This window comes from Rhododendron vialii, chromosome 9a (assembly GCF_030253575.1).
Source record: "Rhododendron vialii isolate Sample 1 chromosome 9a, ASM3025357v1".
NCBI classification, from domain to species: Eukaryota; Viridiplantae; Streptophyta; class Magnoliopsida; order Ericales; family Ericaceae; genus Rhododendron; species Rhododendron vialii.
Window position 1 is genome coordinate 34,240,775 of NC_080565.1, and position 17,394 is coordinate 34,258,168.

At 39.4% G+C, this 17,394-nt stretch overlaps 4 protein-coding genes across 6 annotated transcripts in view; 1 reads left to right on the forward strand and 3 right to left on the reverse strand.

Moving 5' to 3' along the window:
- Window positions 1–2,291, reverse strand: part of LOC131300293 (L-type lectin-domain containing receptor kinase V.9-like) — a 43,784-nt gene extending 41,493 nt beyond the window's left edge. Inside the window, exon 1 of the mRNA XM_058326055.1 lies at window positions 2,124–2,291. The gene's annotated coding sequence lies outside the window, so the exon portion shown is untranslated. The remainder of the gene's footprint in view (window positions 1–2,123) is intronic.
- LOC131300295 (uncharacterized) overlaps window positions 1–11,058 on the reverse strand; it is a 61,740-nt gene extending 50,682 nt beyond the window's left edge. Inside the window, exons 1-8 of one of the 3 annotated variants that reach the window (XR_009190910.1) lie at window positions 10,787–11,030; window positions 8,716–8,789; window positions 7,898–7,939; window positions 7,388–7,429; window positions 6,720–6,803; window positions 5,682–5,769; window positions 4,806–4,903; window positions 4,601–4,720 (exon numbers count right to left, since the gene is read on the reverse strand). Coding sequence is in view for 2 of the 3 variants with exons in the window: in XM_058326058.1 (XP_058182041.1) it covers window positions 4,700–4,720; window positions 4,806–4,903; window positions 5,682–5,769; window positions 6,720–6,803; window positions 7,388–7,429; window positions 7,898–7,939; window positions 8,716–8,789; window positions 10,787–10,955 (618 nt within the window). In the remaining variant the exon portion in view is untranslated. Of the gene's footprint in view, window positions 1–4,414; window positions 4,721–4,805; window positions 4,904–5,681; window positions 5,770–6,719; window positions 6,804–7,387; window positions 7,430–7,897; window positions 7,940–8,715; window positions 8,790–10,786 lie in introns of those variants that run through there. The other 2 variants (XM_058326058.1, XM_058326059.1) reach the window with 2 other exon arrangements.
- Window positions 556–4,076, reverse strand: LOC131299826 (L-type lectin-domain containing receptor kinase V.9-like). Its single transcript, XM_058325397.1, has 3 exons — window positions 4,053–4,076; window positions 3,521–3,675; window positions 556–2,038 (listed from the first exon to the last, which is right to left on the reverse strand). Exons 1-3 carry the CDS (start codon window positions 4,074–4,076, stop codon window positions 832–834), a joined length of 1,386 nt encoding a protein of 461 aa, XP_058181380.1. The 3' UTR covers window positions 556–831.
- Window positions 11,059–12,771: 1,713 nt separating the features above from the next.
- On the forward strand, window positions 12,772–16,032 carry LOC131300298 (histone-lysine N-methyltransferase, H3 lysine-9 specific SUVH1-like). The gene has a single exon (XM_058326060.1). The coding sequence runs from the start codon at window positions 13,703–13,705 to the stop codon at window positions 15,743–15,745; it is 2,043 nt and encodes a 680-aa protein (XP_058182043.1). The 5' UTR covers window positions 12,772–13,702; the 3' UTR covers window positions 15,746–16,032.
- The last annotated feature ends 1,362 nt before the right edge of the window (window positions 16,033–17,394 follow it).

The following is a 17,394-nucleotide window of genomic DNA, read 5'->3' on the forward strand; positions in this document are numbered from 1 at the left end:
AAATTCTTCGATTTGGCCTCTATTTTGGGTATTGATTTGGTGATTTTGGGTTGTGGAGGGAGTTTTAGCTTATTGGTTTGGATTAGGAATTGCAGATGGGGAGTGGATAATGGGTTTGGGTTACTGTATGGTTGTACCTCAACCAACAAATATTTAGTGTTTCCTGGGTAGAATTATTATTTCAGTGACTTTTTCAACGCCCTAGATGGTGAATTTCGACTCCCACAAGCCATTTGCTCAATTTATTTTTTTGGCTAAAAGACCAACAGAAAAGTTCAATGTCATGCATGAAACATGTCGGTGTTGAAATTTAGGAGTAGATTGGAAACCAGTACAAACCTTGCAATGGGTTTTATTACATCTGCTAGTGCTTGAAACAGATTCAAGTTCACTGACATCCAATTCCGTGTGTATGCCTCGATACAAAAAGACTTTTTGGCTTATTTTCGTCTCGCCGAAATAAACTAATAATACACATAAATTTGACGTGAAACTAACAAATGTGGAAAAAAGACACACAAAAAGAAGAAAGCCAACTAGCTTCTTAGCAATGAAGTTTATTACATTTGCTAGTACCAGAAACAGATTCAAGGTCGCGACGACATCCAATGCCCTAACGTATCAGTCAATACACCCGATATCTGTTGCACATAACAGATGACCTCGCATCCATTACAATGGCTAATACTGCGTTTCAAGACCCTGTTACAGACATGTAGTATTTGAAGAGAGACATCCTTAAGATTACATGGCAAAATAACTAGAAGATATATAGGAACTTAAAACAAAGATTCTGTTGAAAAAGCTAGCAGTCATAGATGAACAAGTAATTCAACGGCCTGTAGAGGTGAATGGCTCTGAGATCGTCAATGAAGTAACTGAAGTTGGTAGTTCCACATCCTGCTCATTTGAGGCTTCTCCGAAATCGCGGGACTTGACAAATTCCCTCAATCCTTGCCTTGAATCATGAGCAACCCTTTTAACTGCAACCTGTATGTTTGGTGTTGGAAGCACACCTCGGTATACTCCACCAAAACCTCCTCGCCCAAGGAGCTCCTTGAAACCCTTTGTAGCAATGAATAGATCCTTGTAACGAAATCTGTGAGGGCCATACTGGACCTCCCAATCCTCGAGGACTTCCATGAATTTCTTCATACTTTTGGTGAAAAGAAAACCAAAGATCAGGACTAGGAGTAGAAGAAATGCAACTGGTGGCATTATAATTGCCAAAAACCACTTGATTTGTTTATCATCTCTCCCTTGTTGACTTCGGAGGAGCTTTGGAGGGCGAGAAGCGTCGATTTGTTGGGCTTGACCATTCATCTTGAAACTCCAACCTAGGATGTAATGATTTGCGCTAACTGAGCTTGTGGAGGATGAAAACCCCACATACATATACTCTAGCAGGAATGGTGAAATGTCCCTTGTCAAGGATAAGAGTGGGCGTGCAGGCTTGGATATGTTAATGGGTGACATGGTAACGTCAAGTTGTCTGTTGATGCCATCATATTCCACCCAAACCTGCATTGGGTCGCCACTTGTGAGACTTAGATCCCTGAAATCACCATTTTGATCTGGGAAATAGCCTGCAGGATTAGATTGGATTGAATTCAGGCCGTTAATGTCGATGCCAACCTGGTGGTCGTTTATGTCGTCAGACTCAGAGTTATAGATGGTGTCGAGCTCGACTGCAAGTATATGATTTGAACTATTCTCGTTGTTTGTACCACTGAAGAGCCCTAGAGAATGGCCGGGAAGGGCTCCGGGAAGAATCTCTTCGGTTGGTGAAATAACAAACGCTAGTCCGTGGATGCTGCATATCTGATACTCGGGTTCAGTTGCAAAGATGAAAGTAGTAGAAAAGGAAATGACACTAGCTTTTGAGGAGTTCTTGAATTGGATGGGCAAGTTGTAGTAAGCGCGGCCCTTTGCTCGTCTTTCATAATCGTTTAGTGTGATCAGGCCATTGGAACTGAATTCAACGGTTCCATCCGGCTTCGTATGTACATTGAAAGAGAAATCTTCTGGAATATTGTTGCTAGAAGTTGCAGCAAATTGCAGCAAATTGCAGCAAATTGCAGAAGGAGAAGTAACACAATTGTGATGCAACTATTCATGGCTACTTCTTCTTTCTTGCCAATACAGCAGTTGTAACAGAGATATTCGAGTGGAGGAGTATCTGTGAACTTCACAAAGTCAAGTCTAGTTTAAAGGAAGCTCACAACGAACTTGCACACCTATGGAAAGGAAATTCCTTTATTGTGGAACAGGCAGTCACCGTGGGAAAAGGAAAAAGCTACACTGATTCACTATGGAAAGTAGGGCTGTTACTCAAAACCGGAAAATCGATCGAAACCGGAAAAACCGGACAAGACCGAATTTTTTAAACCGGTTGAATAATTTCGATCCAGTTCCGGTTTATAAAATTTTATAAACCGGAAAAATAATTTCGATCCGGTTTATGTGTTTTAAAAACAGGTTGAAATCGGACCGGTTATATGTATATATATAAAAACATAGGGGAGGGTTGAATTATGAGTTTTTGGATGATATTTTGTGGTGTATATTGGTCTAATAAATATATTTATTATATAAAAACTATTTTTATGGGCTTAATTATGTTTTTATGGGGTTTTTTTTATGTATTGGGCTCAAAATTGATCCTTTTTTGTTGGGCCCAAAAAAAAGGGTTGAATTATAGATTTTTAGTTGATATTTTATGGGTTGAATTGTGAATTTTTTGATGTGTTAAGCAAAGAATATGGTCCATGAATGAAAACCGGACTGAAACCGATTGAGCCGGTCGAAACCGGACCGATTTTATCTCAACCGGTTCCGGTTTCTAAAAATCTCAAACCGGATAACCGGTTTCGACCGAAAAATACACCCAAACCGGTCGAAACCGGACGGTATCACCCCTAATGGAAAGACTTGGAAAATCTATCTCAAGACTTCTTCTCTCTCTCTCTCCTGTTGGAACAAGTTGTCATCGCGTCTATGCTACTTCTAAAATTATTTATGTTCACCCTGCATTGTTTTTATCACAAGGCAATGTGAGGGACTTGGCTGAATGTGCATATCAATAATCTCGTAGGCTGATTATGCTTGGATTTCTTTTTATCAGAGACAAAAACTCGACCAGTGAAGTACATCGATGCAGAATATTAAAGCTCCCAAGAGAGAGAAAGGCCGGGGAAAAACTAATCTCTGAGCAGGAAGGATCACCAACCATCACATAATGCAGGATTATGTTTGGATCTTGAATTTGCTAAAAATTTGGCCGAGAGGAGGCAATTTAGGCTAAATTTTGAAGCAAAGTTGGATAATTCGTAAACACCCTTCTCGATATCGGATTGAGGTGATTTTTTACAGGGACCTTAAACGAAATATTTTGAACAAAATGAGCGGCTCCGATCATCTTTGCGGGACCCGAAACAGGCACAAAAGAGATCTGTGCGCAGCTGCTGTGCCAGTAGCATTTTTGTTACTCCATTTCAGTCATCTTCAGAGGTCTATGTACCATTGAAAGTTCTCTGTAATTTTTGCGGTCTGTGCACCATTGAGAGAAAGCTTGAGCTTATACCCATTTAAGGTGGGATCAGGATCGCAACCTCTCCTAGTTTTTCGACAAACTACAGATGAGCGAGGAGGGGGCGTTGTACGTAATTGGTATTTCTAAACTTACAGTAGATAGTGTAAGATACTCACTTAGGGATGAAAGAGAGGTCTTTAAGTAGTCCATAATGCCCAAAAACAGTTATCCATTTGAAAGAGGAAAACAATATAAAGAAACCAAGAACATAGAGAAAATCATGTCCAAGTGGTAATCCATTACAAGTTTACAACAGCAGCTTCATTTCATTTTTCTTTTATTCTGTACCACAAGAATTACTTTTTCCAGCCAAGCAGGGCCAGCCTTTAGATTCTCGGGAAGGAAAAAGAGGTCCCTAGGACTTGAACCATGCACCTATTGAATAGCAAAACTAAAATTTTCCACTGGGCTAGCTAGGTCATTTGTTATATAAGCGTTATATTGGATATATATTACATACCTTACTATACCTATCTGGGGCCATAATTTTGAGCCAAAATTCGGAGGCTTAAGTCAGCAGCCTCGACTGCCTTAGCTCAAGGCCGGCCTTACAGCCAAGAGAAGAACGAAACAAAAAAGAAACAGTCACAAGACCTAAATCGATGTTCCAAAAAAAAGAACATCTTCAGCTGCACGGGGCATCCCTTTTTGGACCGGAGCTACCGCAGGGCACTATTTTTTGTTTACCTTGCTCCATGGGTTGTATATTTGGTTGCTTCCCTTTTGTTTCATTTGGTCTGTAACTGTTCTGTAAACTGTTATCCTTAATCAATGCATTTCTATCATGTTCCAAAAAAAAAGGACCTAAATCGACAGGTGCACTTTTGTTGATAGACATGTATTGGAATTATCACCAGGGAACTGTTACTAACTCATACAAAAACTCAAAAGCTTGTTTGTATATCCTTCTCTTTTCTACTACACTCACTAATTATTGAGAGAACAAGGGAGGAAAAAACAGTGGGTCATCTTCCGCAATAATTTGACTCCGAAAAATAAATGTAACCGTGCTGATAAGGTCAAGCTAGAACTATTGGCACATACACACAATATCGTGAGTCATTCAATTCTTGATCCTTCAAATCTCTAATCTGCATTTTGCAACACCTAGCCCGATCTCTTTGCTGACTATCCAAGTTGAAAATCTACTGTAAGCGAATGAGCAGATAAATGCAAAGAAAATTGCATTCAAATCAAGGAGATGTTAGCTTACAAGCATTTCATGGTCTCCCATAATCTCCTCAATCAACTCTTGTAGCGGTTTATCAGCGCTGTTGGGAACAAGAGCTGCAAATACAGCAGGTTCTAATCCTGCATAGCACCAAGTAATGAGGCCAAAACCGTAAATGAATATCAAAGCCGAAAACCGAAAAGAATCTCAATGAAAAATCTGGTTTAGGATAAAGAGCAAATTATGCAAGTCTTTTCACAAGCAGTTGACAAATGCATCAACTATCAAGACTCGAAACGCCTCATATCTCACATAATGGAAACACAATTCGTTCCATGCAAAACTTGGATGTGTATACCTTGAGTCAAGACAAGACACTTTGTCTATCTAATATGTAGCTTTAGTACCTTATAACAAACTGATGGTTTAGGATATTTTAAGATAAATTGGTCTTCAATATTGTTTGTTTTAAATTTTCAGAACCCGTTCTCTAGGTTTATTTTCTGAAAACCAAATAAAACTTGTTGGCTTGACGGTTTCAGAAACTAGTTTTGCACGGGTCTTTTGGGAAAATATGATAATTTCGAGAGAATATTTCATAATCTTGAAACCATACCACTAAGAAATGAATTAGATACCGAAATGATAAGTCGTTTTGTTCTGAAAATGAGCATTCTAAACAGTATTTCCGAAACATGATTCTGAAAGATAGCAAGAATCAATGTCTAGGTTCTTTTATAATTTTACTTTGGTGGGTATACAACTCGTTTAACCATACTTTTTGTAATGAGAAAGCAAAATTACAAGGACTTTGTTGGAAATTTGAAATTTGTCACAAATTTAACTAGAACCCTGATCAGAAACAATTAACCCAAATCCTGACTGGTAAAATGGAGTACTAATAAGAAAATCAGGTACCAATTTCAGGAAAAGCATCAACGAACATCATCATTTCTTCCCCCGTAAGACCAGATAAGAAACATATTCGTGGCACCGAATTTGCAATCTGCAAAGCACGGAACACTGATTATATTTGAATCAATACTATGTGGATTCAGAACAGTATCCATTTGGATTAAATATGAAGCGAATTCTATGGAATTATTTTCCAAGCTGTGACAGAGATGCTTGCCTGCACTACGTGGAACAGAATAGGTAGTAGTTTACAGGAGTTTTTTTTCGAGCTATAAGGCCCTAAAACTTTGCCTTTCGACAACAGGTACGTCTAGTCACCCAACTCACTCCTCCCATAATCAAAACGAAAAAAGAAAAAGAAGAAAAGCAAATAATGGAGGGAAAAAAACAAAGACACATTCACAGTGTCACACATCATGTTGCCTCCATATTACCTTCGGTGTTTCATATGGTGAACGATGTGGACAACTGGAAATAATAACAATTTTCAACTGAAACATATTAATGTCTGTTGTATATTTCCTCACAATTACCAATGCAATGGAATGTTACTGTGCAAACCAGGTATGAATTAAACCAACTATGGGATTCGGTAATATTGTGCATATTGCTTGGGGGAAGCCATCTAAACGATATCTCGAACTCAAGTTTGATGGGACCCACTGAGCTCTGAGGTGCTTTGGAGAACAAATGTACAGGAGACCTCATCGCGATTTTGAGTGGGCGAGAGCTGCGAGATTAACAACCGTACCATTCGATCTGCGCCCCTACTCTAATCTCTGTATTTTGCACATTAAAATTTGTGATTCAGGATGAGCAGTCAATGCAAGTCCGATGACTTCCACTCAGCCCTTTGCTGTTCAACTAACACTTAGCATCAACTGTACCAGTATGTGATTATGTATCATAACTGTAACAAATATGGAATTGGGAAATACCTAGAAATGCACTTCATTAATGCACACCACTCCAGGAAATCAAAAGGCAGAGTAGTTGATCAAATTAACATAAAAAAGATTTCAGGCAGGTTAGAATCTTAACCTTCACAGTATCCAAATTGGGCTGCTTTGTATTAACTGCGTCCCACAGCGAGCGAGTAATCATGTCTTCAGTACAGAAGATAACCTGCAGTATATATTCAGAAGTGTAATCCATAAATTAGATGCAGAAAAAGTTGATTGAATTCATAATGATACTGCTGCAGTTCATTCATACGAGAGAATCTGGAATAAATAGGTAAACAACCACTATGACATGGAAAATATAGTATCAGTTAGTCAAGAAATTCCAGAGAGACACTCTTCTTGGCTATACTCTACTAATGGAACTTTTCTTAGTAAAACATTTGTTTCTACTCATTTCTATCACTAGACACTAACCCTTTTCTAAAGGAAAACAAGAAGCACATGAAAATATCTCAGCTCATGAAGAAATCATCAAAACAAAACAAAACAAAAAAACCTGAACAATGTTTAAGAATGTGGTTGTGGTAGTTAAAACATATTCAGGTTTGAGTTCTTCATAAGGAAATTTTTTTTCAAATTTAGAACAAGAAAATAGTTGGCAGCGTCCAGTAATTAAAAAATAGGTATGCGTAATCTTGAAGCTATCCTTAATAACACAAAGGCTCCTTGTGTAGTTCTTCCCTCATCTCCTTAGAAACACAGTACAGATGAGAGCAAACAGAGAGATGCTATCCGGAAAGTTACCTCTAGGAATTCACCATCCATGCCTTTCAAAAGTTGCTGTATCTGCAACAAAGTACACACCTTACAAGCTACGAAATAACCTTCTTTCCTGACAACAATTCCATGATTTCTAGAGAGTTTAGGCACCGTATCTTTTCTAGGAAGCTCTTGATAAGGCCATTCAACTTGAAGAAGGTTAATACAAAGAGACCATCTTAGAACTTACAATGGAGAGAGAGAGAGAGAGAGAGAGAGAGAGAGAGAGAGAGAGAATCCTAGATACAGAATTCTTTCTTGAACTAGTCATTCTTTATGAGGAATATCCAGGAATCAAGATGCATAATCTGATCATAAATCTGAAGTACCATTTTGGACCGAAGAAGATACACTTAATAAGGATGACTCAGAATAACTTGGTGTCAATCCCTTCTGTTCTACCTATCCCCAACTTCATCAAAACAATCATTAACAATGACCACCACTTAAAAAGCTGTAAACAGAAATGACAACTGATAGAAGACTAAAGTTTACCTTTGCTGCCTCCTCCACTTTAAAGCCCAACAACAATAAAGCCTGCAAAGCAAGATGTGAATCTCAACCTCATTTGATCAGGATATTGTGGTATTTACAAGGTCTAACATACAAATTTTCCTGTGTTCAGGAGGAAGTTTTGAATCAACTCCAGGTACCAAGTCTGAATGCAGAAAAAGTTATAAGAGATTCCAGAAAATGTCACATGACTCACATCTTCTTCAATATACAGGAAGGTTATATTCTTCAAAGTGACAAATAAAAAATGCTTTATTATTCAAGTCCCATAGTCAAAATGGTTCCAAATCATAAAGCTTGGTCGAAAGCAGTGAACTTGCTCCACAGACCTATACTATGTTGCGAGAGGGTGCATATGCAAGTGTTGTACTCTTCTAATCTACATATCCCAGGATTCTGTAACAAAGATCAATTGTGAGGTTTCCATTCTAGTCATTCTATATAACACGAAGAAGTTAAGTCTCTACGTAACATGGCATGTATGTTGGTGGTACTTCACTCCTTTCAAAGTAGCAGATAAAAAAGGATGGCATATGAATATCAGGTTTGATTCCAGATAACTTGGGATGTTCACTTCAAATTGTTTTTCTATTATGGCTAGCAGTCATAGGATACTGATATGGCCAATCCAACCCTTTTTCCCTATTTTGCTAGTTCCAACACAAGGATTCCACCATCCAAACTACGCAAGAAGTAAATCAGGAACTTAAAACAAATCTTTGGACGAAGGTTAACATCAAATGTAACAAACGGACAGCAAACATCCAAAAAAAATAGGCAACGAACTAACCAGAACTTACTGGTGGACCATATTGAGGATCTTCAGCAGTCAACGGGACAAATTTGGAATCTTCAATCAACTCAGTAGGAAGGCCTATAGAATGGCCCGTGCAAACTTTAGAATCAAAGAAACTAAAAAAAGGAATTGTTTTCAAAGAGAAAGAAACGCAAACATAATCCCAAAATCCCTCAGGCTAAGGATTGAAAAGAAAAATCTCTTCGATGACTTGAATTTCACGGATGCACGGAGTATATAAGTATGAAGATCACTTCAATGAGTATGATGATACCATAATGGTCACCACAGTACTGTGTGGGCATTCTTCTTACATTTGGAAGAGAATTCTGGAGCTACATCAGACCAATAGGAGCCCAAGGGGCTGGAATCAGAAACTTAATTGGGCTATCTCCCATTGCAGAAAGGAGTACTCCCATAATTAGGTATATAATCTCCCTATGGCAGCAGCTATACCTCACATAAGGCAAGAAAGGATCTTCTCTAATAAAGCTAGAGACCCCATATCAATTTTTCAAAGCTTGGGAAAAAGTGTCAAAAGGCAGAATTTTCTCCTGGCAGGTGGTGAACACTCGGAAAAACTGGCCAGTGGCCACGTGTTTATCTTGGAACATTTGTAGATGGGTGCTCATTAACAGTTGAAGGACTCGAGCTGCGTATGGGGCCTTTGCTCTCTGATTTTGTTGTTTGCTCTGGCTGAGATGGTGGCTTATTTTTGTGTTGTATCTGTGTTGTGTCTTCCCCTAAGTCACATAATGCGCGTGCACGTGCGGGAGCGGAAGCGCAGAGCGAGAATTGAGAGCGGGAGCGGAGTGTCATACTAAAGGATTACATGATTGCGGTCTTTAACTAACCAAAAAACAACACTACCGATTTCCAAATGGTACTAGTGATATGAAGAGAATTGTATGATGTTATCCTCCCAAAATTCTAAACTAGTTTGGTTGTGGATGCTTCAGCATATCTATCACCGGAACCAGTTCCAAGCAGTGTCAAAATTGAACTGTTCAGAAACTGAAGGTGTCTTTATTAAATTGTTACCATTTCTGGTGTAATAAGATTCGTTGAGCTCAACTTGTGTGTGGGAAATTTTGGTGGTACTAACCTTTTACAACAGATAGATCGTCATTTTCTACAAGGTTAGCCTTTTATGGCCATCTAAATGCAGAAGTATTTTACCCATAAAAAAGCTGGTTCCACTCTACTTAAAGAAACCCAAATAAAGTATGGCTCCACAGTCCACACAGATAATCGCATAGTGTTTTTCTTGGGAAGTTACAATTAAAATAGACCACAAGACCTGTCACTCTAAAATAATTATGAAGAGAAGGCAATGTAAAGTACTTGAACTGACATACACTATAGCACCCATTTCTTTTTCAAGTTTTTTTTTTTTATAACCGGATATCCGAGTCAGCTTGCGTGCACCTCGACTAATTTCGATGCCTTGAAGTTACCGACTAGGCGAGACTAGACGAACCTCCAGGGGCCCAAAGGTTTAAAATGTTTAGCCTCCGTGGAATTTGAACATGCAACCTTATAAAGAACAAGCTCTTATTAGCTTTCTCATATCCACCTGGCCAAACCCTTCGGGTTACTTCCTTTTTAAGTTTTTACATCAATTCCAAAAGTTTTGGGGAACAAAAGTTATAAAACAACTCTTACTGTAACCGAGCAGTGGCAGTGTTTGGTCGTCATCTGGGAAGCAAATTTGTTACTTTTGATAACAAATATTAAAAGCCAATCTTTAATTTAAATGGACCAAATAACTACTTCTCAAAATTTTGATGACAGACATTAAAAAAAAAAAACAAAAAAGAGCACAGTTTAGTAAAGGTCTCTCAATAAATATATTTACAACAAAAATATGTCTTTTATATGAGTCCGGGCCAGCTTAAAGATCAATTACACCACCACTGGACATTCAAAGCCGGGGCAAAATGGATAAATGAAAAATTTTAGCCAAAATAATCAAACGGATAAACGAAAAAATCTAATCCAAGTTGAATCCAACAAAAACCCAGCAAGAAAATACCAAGTAGGCATTAGATTGCAGTGGTGAAATTAGAGCAAACCTTCAGAAGATGATGATGCTCTTGGGAGGTGCTTGAGCTTGATATAATTAGCAGTTTTTGGATATGAAAAAGTCGAAACTACAAATGGGTTTGAGGGTAATGAGAAGATTGGCCTAATATGGGAACAAGCGAAGGAGACGCTTTCGAAGGTAACCAGAGAAGAAGCCATTTTCACTCACTCCCTCTCTCTCCCTCTCTCTCTTATCCTCGTCCCGTCGTTAATGGCCAGCCCCTTTTTGATGCAAAATGAATCAGGGGTGGCCAACAGGTAATTTCTGTCATTTTCCTCTCATATCTCCAAAATCTTTTAGCTAAATTTTTATTTTTCTTTCTTTATTGACCGTTCACCGAATTAATGTCTAATAAATAAAATTGCCCATAAAAATTTTATTTTTAATGCAATTATATAGATTTATTTTATTTTTATGTCAGGCATGTCCACCCCAAAAAATAATGTTGAAGCAATGAGCTCTGCTGGTCGTAAATAAGCTGAGCAGCTCGCGAGTTCGGCTCGATTCGAAGGGTAAACAAGCCGAGCTCGAGCTCGATTTTGCAGCTCGTTTGATAAACGAGCCGAGCTCGAACCTAGCAGGGCTCGGCTCAAACAGGTTCGCGAACATGTTCGTCTCGGCTCGAAATATATAGGTTCGGCTCTGCTCGGCTCGAACATGCCAATATATAGGTTCGCGAACAGGTTCGTCTTGGCTCGAAATATATAGGTTCGGCTCGGCTTGGCTCGAACTTGCCGATATTTGTTTCAACTCAGCTCATTTAGTCAATTTTTCAATATTAAGGCCGAAAAGTTGACGAATTCAAGCTCGAACTCGATTCGAGCCGGCTCGTTTATTTCAAACCAAATACTAACGAGCCGAGCTCGAGCTTTATACATGCTTGTCGAGCCGAGCTCGAATATGTCAATATTCGGTTCGGTTCGGCTCGGCTCGTTTACATCCTTACCTTTACTATATGCAAGGAAAACTTGCAACGAATCACGTAAGGAAAAATGTGTTTGGACGCATTTCGGATCCCACAAAATCTAGAAAAATATCCATAAATTTTTAAATATTATTTTATAAGGCACTGTAAAAAATTAGCTCCAACGGATATCGGTAAGTATTACTTTTGGATTCGTAGAGGGAAACTCAGTTTCCCTCTACGAATCCAGTTTCCCTCTACGAATCCAAAAGTAATACTTACCGATATCCGTTGGAGCTAATTTTTTACAAGACCCCACTGCCACATGAACCACCGCTCCAGCAGTGCCCGCCACCACCTGTGCCGCAAGGCCACCTCCCTCAAGTCCTCTGTCGACATCTAGCTCGAGTGGGACATATACAGAAAAATAAAGTTTATTTAATTTTTCTTCACTTTACCTTATTTCACTTTTTTTTGAGAACCAATTTTCTATACAACATTTCCGACAAATGAATAGAACTCTAGTCAATTTAATCTGTTTAGTCAATAAAGAAAATCTCACCCTAACCTACGAACCAAATGGATTTTGATTATTCAATTTATGTAATGCATAAGAGCTTCTCTAACCCATCTCCAAAACTCCAAAATGGAGAAGGGATGTAATGAAAGAATATTTTATAATTTATCTATTTTTTTTATATACTTTTTGCGAGAATTTCGGAGGGATCTATCGTTTTTTTTTTTAGAGATTTGATCTCCAAATATAGAGATCACACTTTCATTGTGGAGACCAAATCTCTAAAACGGACGATGCGTCCCTCAAATATTCTCCAAAAACATATAAAAATGAAAAAAAAAAAGGAAATAAATTCCAATATATCACATCCACTCTTTATTGAAATTTTGGAGATGGGTTTGGGATGCTCCAAGCCAAATTTTGGAGGGGCAATTTTTAATTTTCTCCTCTCCGACAGACATTATTAGGGGGGCAACTCTTAACGGGCTATAGTTAAGGGCATTTAATGTAATTCCCACTAATTCTCTCTACAAGTACCCCCATTTCACCTCATCAAAATCTCACCGCACTTTGTCCATTTCCAGACCATTCAGAAGAATGAGAACTCCTCCATTTCCCCCCTTCACAAAATTCCCGGTTCTGAGAATCAACCTTTAATTCTGAGCTCCTTCCGATCTGGAAAATGGTAACGTCTCTCTCATCTCAACCCTTCAGACCGTTATTTTCCAATTTTTCCCTGTTTGTTTGCACTTACATCTCTTTACATGCACAGAACCTCACTCGCATCTGATGGGTTTTCTAGGGTTTTTAACTAACTTGGGTACCCTTTTCTGGGTTTAGCTCGTCTTAATCTCTTCTTGCATGTCCCAGTTTCATCAAAAAAATTCTACTTGCGTTCTGGGCCCCAGCTTTTGTTAAAGTTTGAACCTTTTTCCTGTTTCCATATCCATTTTGTGAAAGGTATCTCCCTTTCTTTTTCTCTCGTTGTTGTTTAAATCAGATCTTGTGTTTGTGTTGGTGAAATTAGAACTCAAGTGGCTGGAAAGCTTGTGTCTTTGTGTGAGATTAGGGTTTTCCTGTATCTGGGTCTGTTGTCAAGGCTAGGGTTTCTTCCTGGGTTTGGCTCGTCTTAATCTCTTCTTGCATGTCCCAGTTTCATCAAAAATATTCTACTTGCGTTCTGGGTCCCAGCTTTTGTTAAAGTTTGAACCTTTTTCCTGTTTCCATATCCATTTTGTGAAAGGTATTTCCCTTTCGTTTTCTATTCTTGTTGTTTAAATCAGATCTTGTGTTTGTGTTGGTGAAATTAGAACTCAAGTGGCTTGAAAGCTCGTGGCTTTGTGTGAGATTAGGGTTTTCCTGTATCTGGGTCTGTTGTCAAGGCTACGGTTTCTTCTTCTTGTTTAAACCAGGTGTTGTGTTTCTGCTTGGGAAATTTTAAGTTAAGTGGCTTGAAAGTGTGTTTTGTGTGTGAGTGGTTGATAATGGACCAAGGTATGGGTTCAGAGTCTGTTCCTGCGTCTGGGTCTGATGACAAGTCTAGGGTTTTGAATGTCAAGCCTTTGCGATGTCTTGTTCCAATATTCCCATCAAACCCTGGCGGCATGTCCTCAATTTCATCTCCCCAAGCTTCTCCCTTTGTCTGTGTCCCACCAAGTGGTCCTTTCCCACCCGGGGTTTCTCCTGTTTTCCCATTCCTCATTCCAACTGAACAACAGAACCCTCAAACCCCATTTGCTGCACCACTCAATCAAGCAGGGCGTTCTTATGGTGTTGATAATAGCAATTCCATTCCATCACCCGTACCCATAACCTCGTATAGAACACCAACAGTACAGGCAAATGGAAGCGCCGGGTCGTCTAAGAGGAGTTCAAAGGGGAGTTCCCAGAGAAAGACAAGGAGTGGCAACATGACAACTGCCCATGATGTTGACATTGACGCTGTAGCCATTGATTTTCTCACATCGTTTGATCTTACCCGATTCGATCCAGCCAAACTATCAGATGGTGATAAGGAGTCAGTTAGGTATTTAACAATGGTATATAATCTGCTCAGGAGAAGAATTACTCAAGTTGAAGACTCTGAGGAGGCAACTCCAGGGGTCACAAGACGCCCGGACTTAAAGGCGGGGTCGATTTTGATGAATAAGAAAGGGGTTCGAACAAACATGACAAAGAGGGTTGGAGCTGTACCGGGAATCGAAGTTGGGGATGTTTTCTTTTTCAGGGTGGAAATGTGCTTGGTGGGCTTGCATGCACCTATCATGGGTGGAATCGATTACATGAGTTTCAAGATTAGTCTAGATGAAGAGCCTGTGGCTGTAAGCATTGTTTCTTCCGGGTCATATGAAGATAATGATGAGGATGGAGAAGTATTGATTTACAGTGGCCAAGGTGGGGTTCTCAGGAGAGATGGAATTGTGATGGATCAAAAACTTGAAAAAGGTAATCTAGCTTTGGAGAAAAGTTTGCATCGCGGCAATGAGGTAAGAGTAATTCGGGGTTTGAGGGATGAGGCAAGTCCAACTCGAACTGCCAAAGTCTACCTCTATGATGGCCTTTACAAAATCGTAGAGTCATGGGTGGAGAGAGACAAGTCAGGCTGTAATGTGTTCAAGTATAAGTTGGTTAGAGGTGCTGGCCAGCCTGAAGCCTATACCTTGTGGAAATCAATTCAGCAATGGAAAAACGATACTACCTCAAGGGTTGGGGTAATTTTGCCAGACCTTACTTCGGGGGCAGAGAGGCTACCAGTTTCTCTTGTGAACGATGTGGATCATGAGAAAGGTCCGGCTCATTTCACTTATTTTCCAACTCTCAAGTACTCAAAACCAGTTGATTCGCCTCAACCTTCTTCTTTCAGCTGCACTTGCCGTGAAGGATGTCATTCTAGTGACCTCAACTGCGCTTGCGTTCAGAAAAATGGTGGAGTTCTCCCATATACTACACTGGGGGTTCTTCTGAGTTTCAAAACCCTGATATATGAGTGTGGTCCTTCCTGTTTATGCCCTCCCACCTGCCGGAACCGGGTTTCCCAGGCGGGTTTGAGAGTCCGTCTTGAGGTGTTTAGGACAAAGGATAAAGGTTGGGGACTAAGGTCTTGGGATCCTATCCGTTCAGGAGCTTTTATCTGTGAGTATGCCGGAGAAGTCATTGATTCGTCCATGACTGAGGAAAGTGGAAATCAAGATAACTATATATTTGATGCTACTCGCACTTGTGAACCCGTGGAGCTAATGCCTGGAAATGCTGATGACTCTCAAAAACTCCCATTTCCACTTGTTATTAGTGCAAAAGAAGGTGGGAATGTGGCTCGGTTTATGAATCACAGTTGTACTCCGAATGTCTATTGGCAGCCTGTTTTGCGAGAGGAATCTAATCTCCATATTGCATTTTTTGCAATCAATCACATTCCTCCTATGACAGAGTTGATGTACGATTATGGGATAGTTCAGTCTGGCAAACCAGAGCCAAGGAAGAAAAAATGCCTGTGTGGGTCTTTGAAGTGCAGAGGTTATTTCTACTAATGATGCTGGTCTTTAGTTTTTGGTGAGAAAGAGCTTCAGAGGGAAGTGCTTGCCTTTTGTTTGTAGTCATTCTCTCAAGCGGTATGGCAGAGTAGGTATGTTAGAAAACCTAATCTCCTGTTTTGTTGTAGCATATGGTTTCAGGAAGTTTCTGCCTTTTGTTTTTGGCTAGCATGTGAATGTACTATTATTCCAGACTGTAGCATGAAACGTTATGTGGTAGAACTCCTGTTTAGTTTGTTGTGTTTCCTTCAATTAGAGCAAACTCTATTCTCTCTGACCACTAATTCTTATTGTTGTAGTCTTTTAATTTAAGGAAACTGATCTGTTTGGGCCTCCAGAAAATGGGGAACAGGAAGATACAGTTCATTAAACTTTCATTTTCTAGGAGCTGAGGTAAGGAAGAAAACCTCACACGATTATCATCGTATAGCCCTTCACGGGAGAGTTCTCATGGTTACTTTTTGTGAAAATATAGTTGTCAATATTTTCTTTTCCTCTTTTTCCCCTCTTCCGGACTTCATCGTCCAGCAATCAAATCTATGTTCGAAATGTGCTGCGAGTGTTCGTGTTGACAGCTATGTGTGGCAATGTGCCTATATGCCATTTGGGGCAGTGTTGTCTGCCTCCATGAAGAAGTTGCATTCGTCGAATTGTCTGCCTCCATGAAGTTGTATATATGGAATTGTGTTATGCAGATTAGTTGGAATTTGCTGTAGTCATCGGAGAACGTAGATGCTGTTTATCAGATTATCTCTTCTGATTACGCCGAAGATATTCAGATCAACTCTCTTTTGGTACTTTGGGATGTGTACGTTATGACTGGACTTGTTTTTCCCCCCTCTTTTCAGCTTGTTAATTAGGTTCTGACTTGATTGATGAGCCGAACTGATACTAACGAATCCGGGTATTGTAAGTTTTGAACCTGTAGTTATGGTGTTTGTTCTAGTCCTCATTTCGTGTGGTGCTAATGCATGTTTTTCCTTTGGTGCCATATGCTTCTTATTCTTACCTTTGCTTAGAAAAAGGATATGGGAAATTGTAGCATCAACATTTTATAGCAGCACAGTTCGTTTGCATGAATTAAGTTCATGATCTCAGTCCTGTTGGTCCAGCAAAGTCTGTGAATACTTCCTGAAATATCATAAGAAATGGTGATAGAGACCCATAGCTACTTATCCTTCTTGTGATCCTCCCTACGTAGAGAGGTTTGTAGCTCTACCTCCATGCGAGGTGGTCTTTTTCTCCTTGCATGATTTATCTCCCTTGTGGGAGTACATTGATCGACTGTCAGTGTTAGGGTTTTGAATTCCATATCGTACCAGCCAATACATACTGTTTTTGGCCAAATTCAGGACCCTGGTACCATACTATTTTTTATATGTTTTTCTTTTAAGTAAATGGGTATTTTGTGCTAAATTTTTTGATATGAGGAAATAATATTAGTAGGGATAAGTTCGAAACGGTATCCGGCATCGCACCTGTATCAGTATGTATATACTAACATATTACTTGTTGATCTGTATCGGCATGTATATAACATATTACTGGTTGAATAATCGATAACCGGTAGAAAAATTGATACTCGGTAGTCAGAACCTTCGTCAGTGCTGCAAGCCTGCAATATAATTGGACATTGTGCCTTTTCT

Coding starts and splice junctions, on each gene's coding strand:
- LOC131299826 (XM_058325397.1), bottom strand. CDS start 4,076: ATGGCCCCAGATAGGTATAGTAAG. Junction 3,676..4,052: donor CCCCAGATAGGTATAGTAAG/GTATGTAATATA, acceptor CTGTAAGTTTAG/AAATACCAATTACGTACAAC. Junction 2,039..3,520: donor ATTACAGAGAACTTTCAATG/GTACATAGACCT, acceptor TGCAACTTCTAG/CAACAATATTCCAGAAGATT.
- LOC131300298 (XM_058326060.1), top strand. CDS start 13,703: ATGGACCAAGGTATGGGTTCAGAGTCTGTTCCTGCGTCTGGGTCTGAT.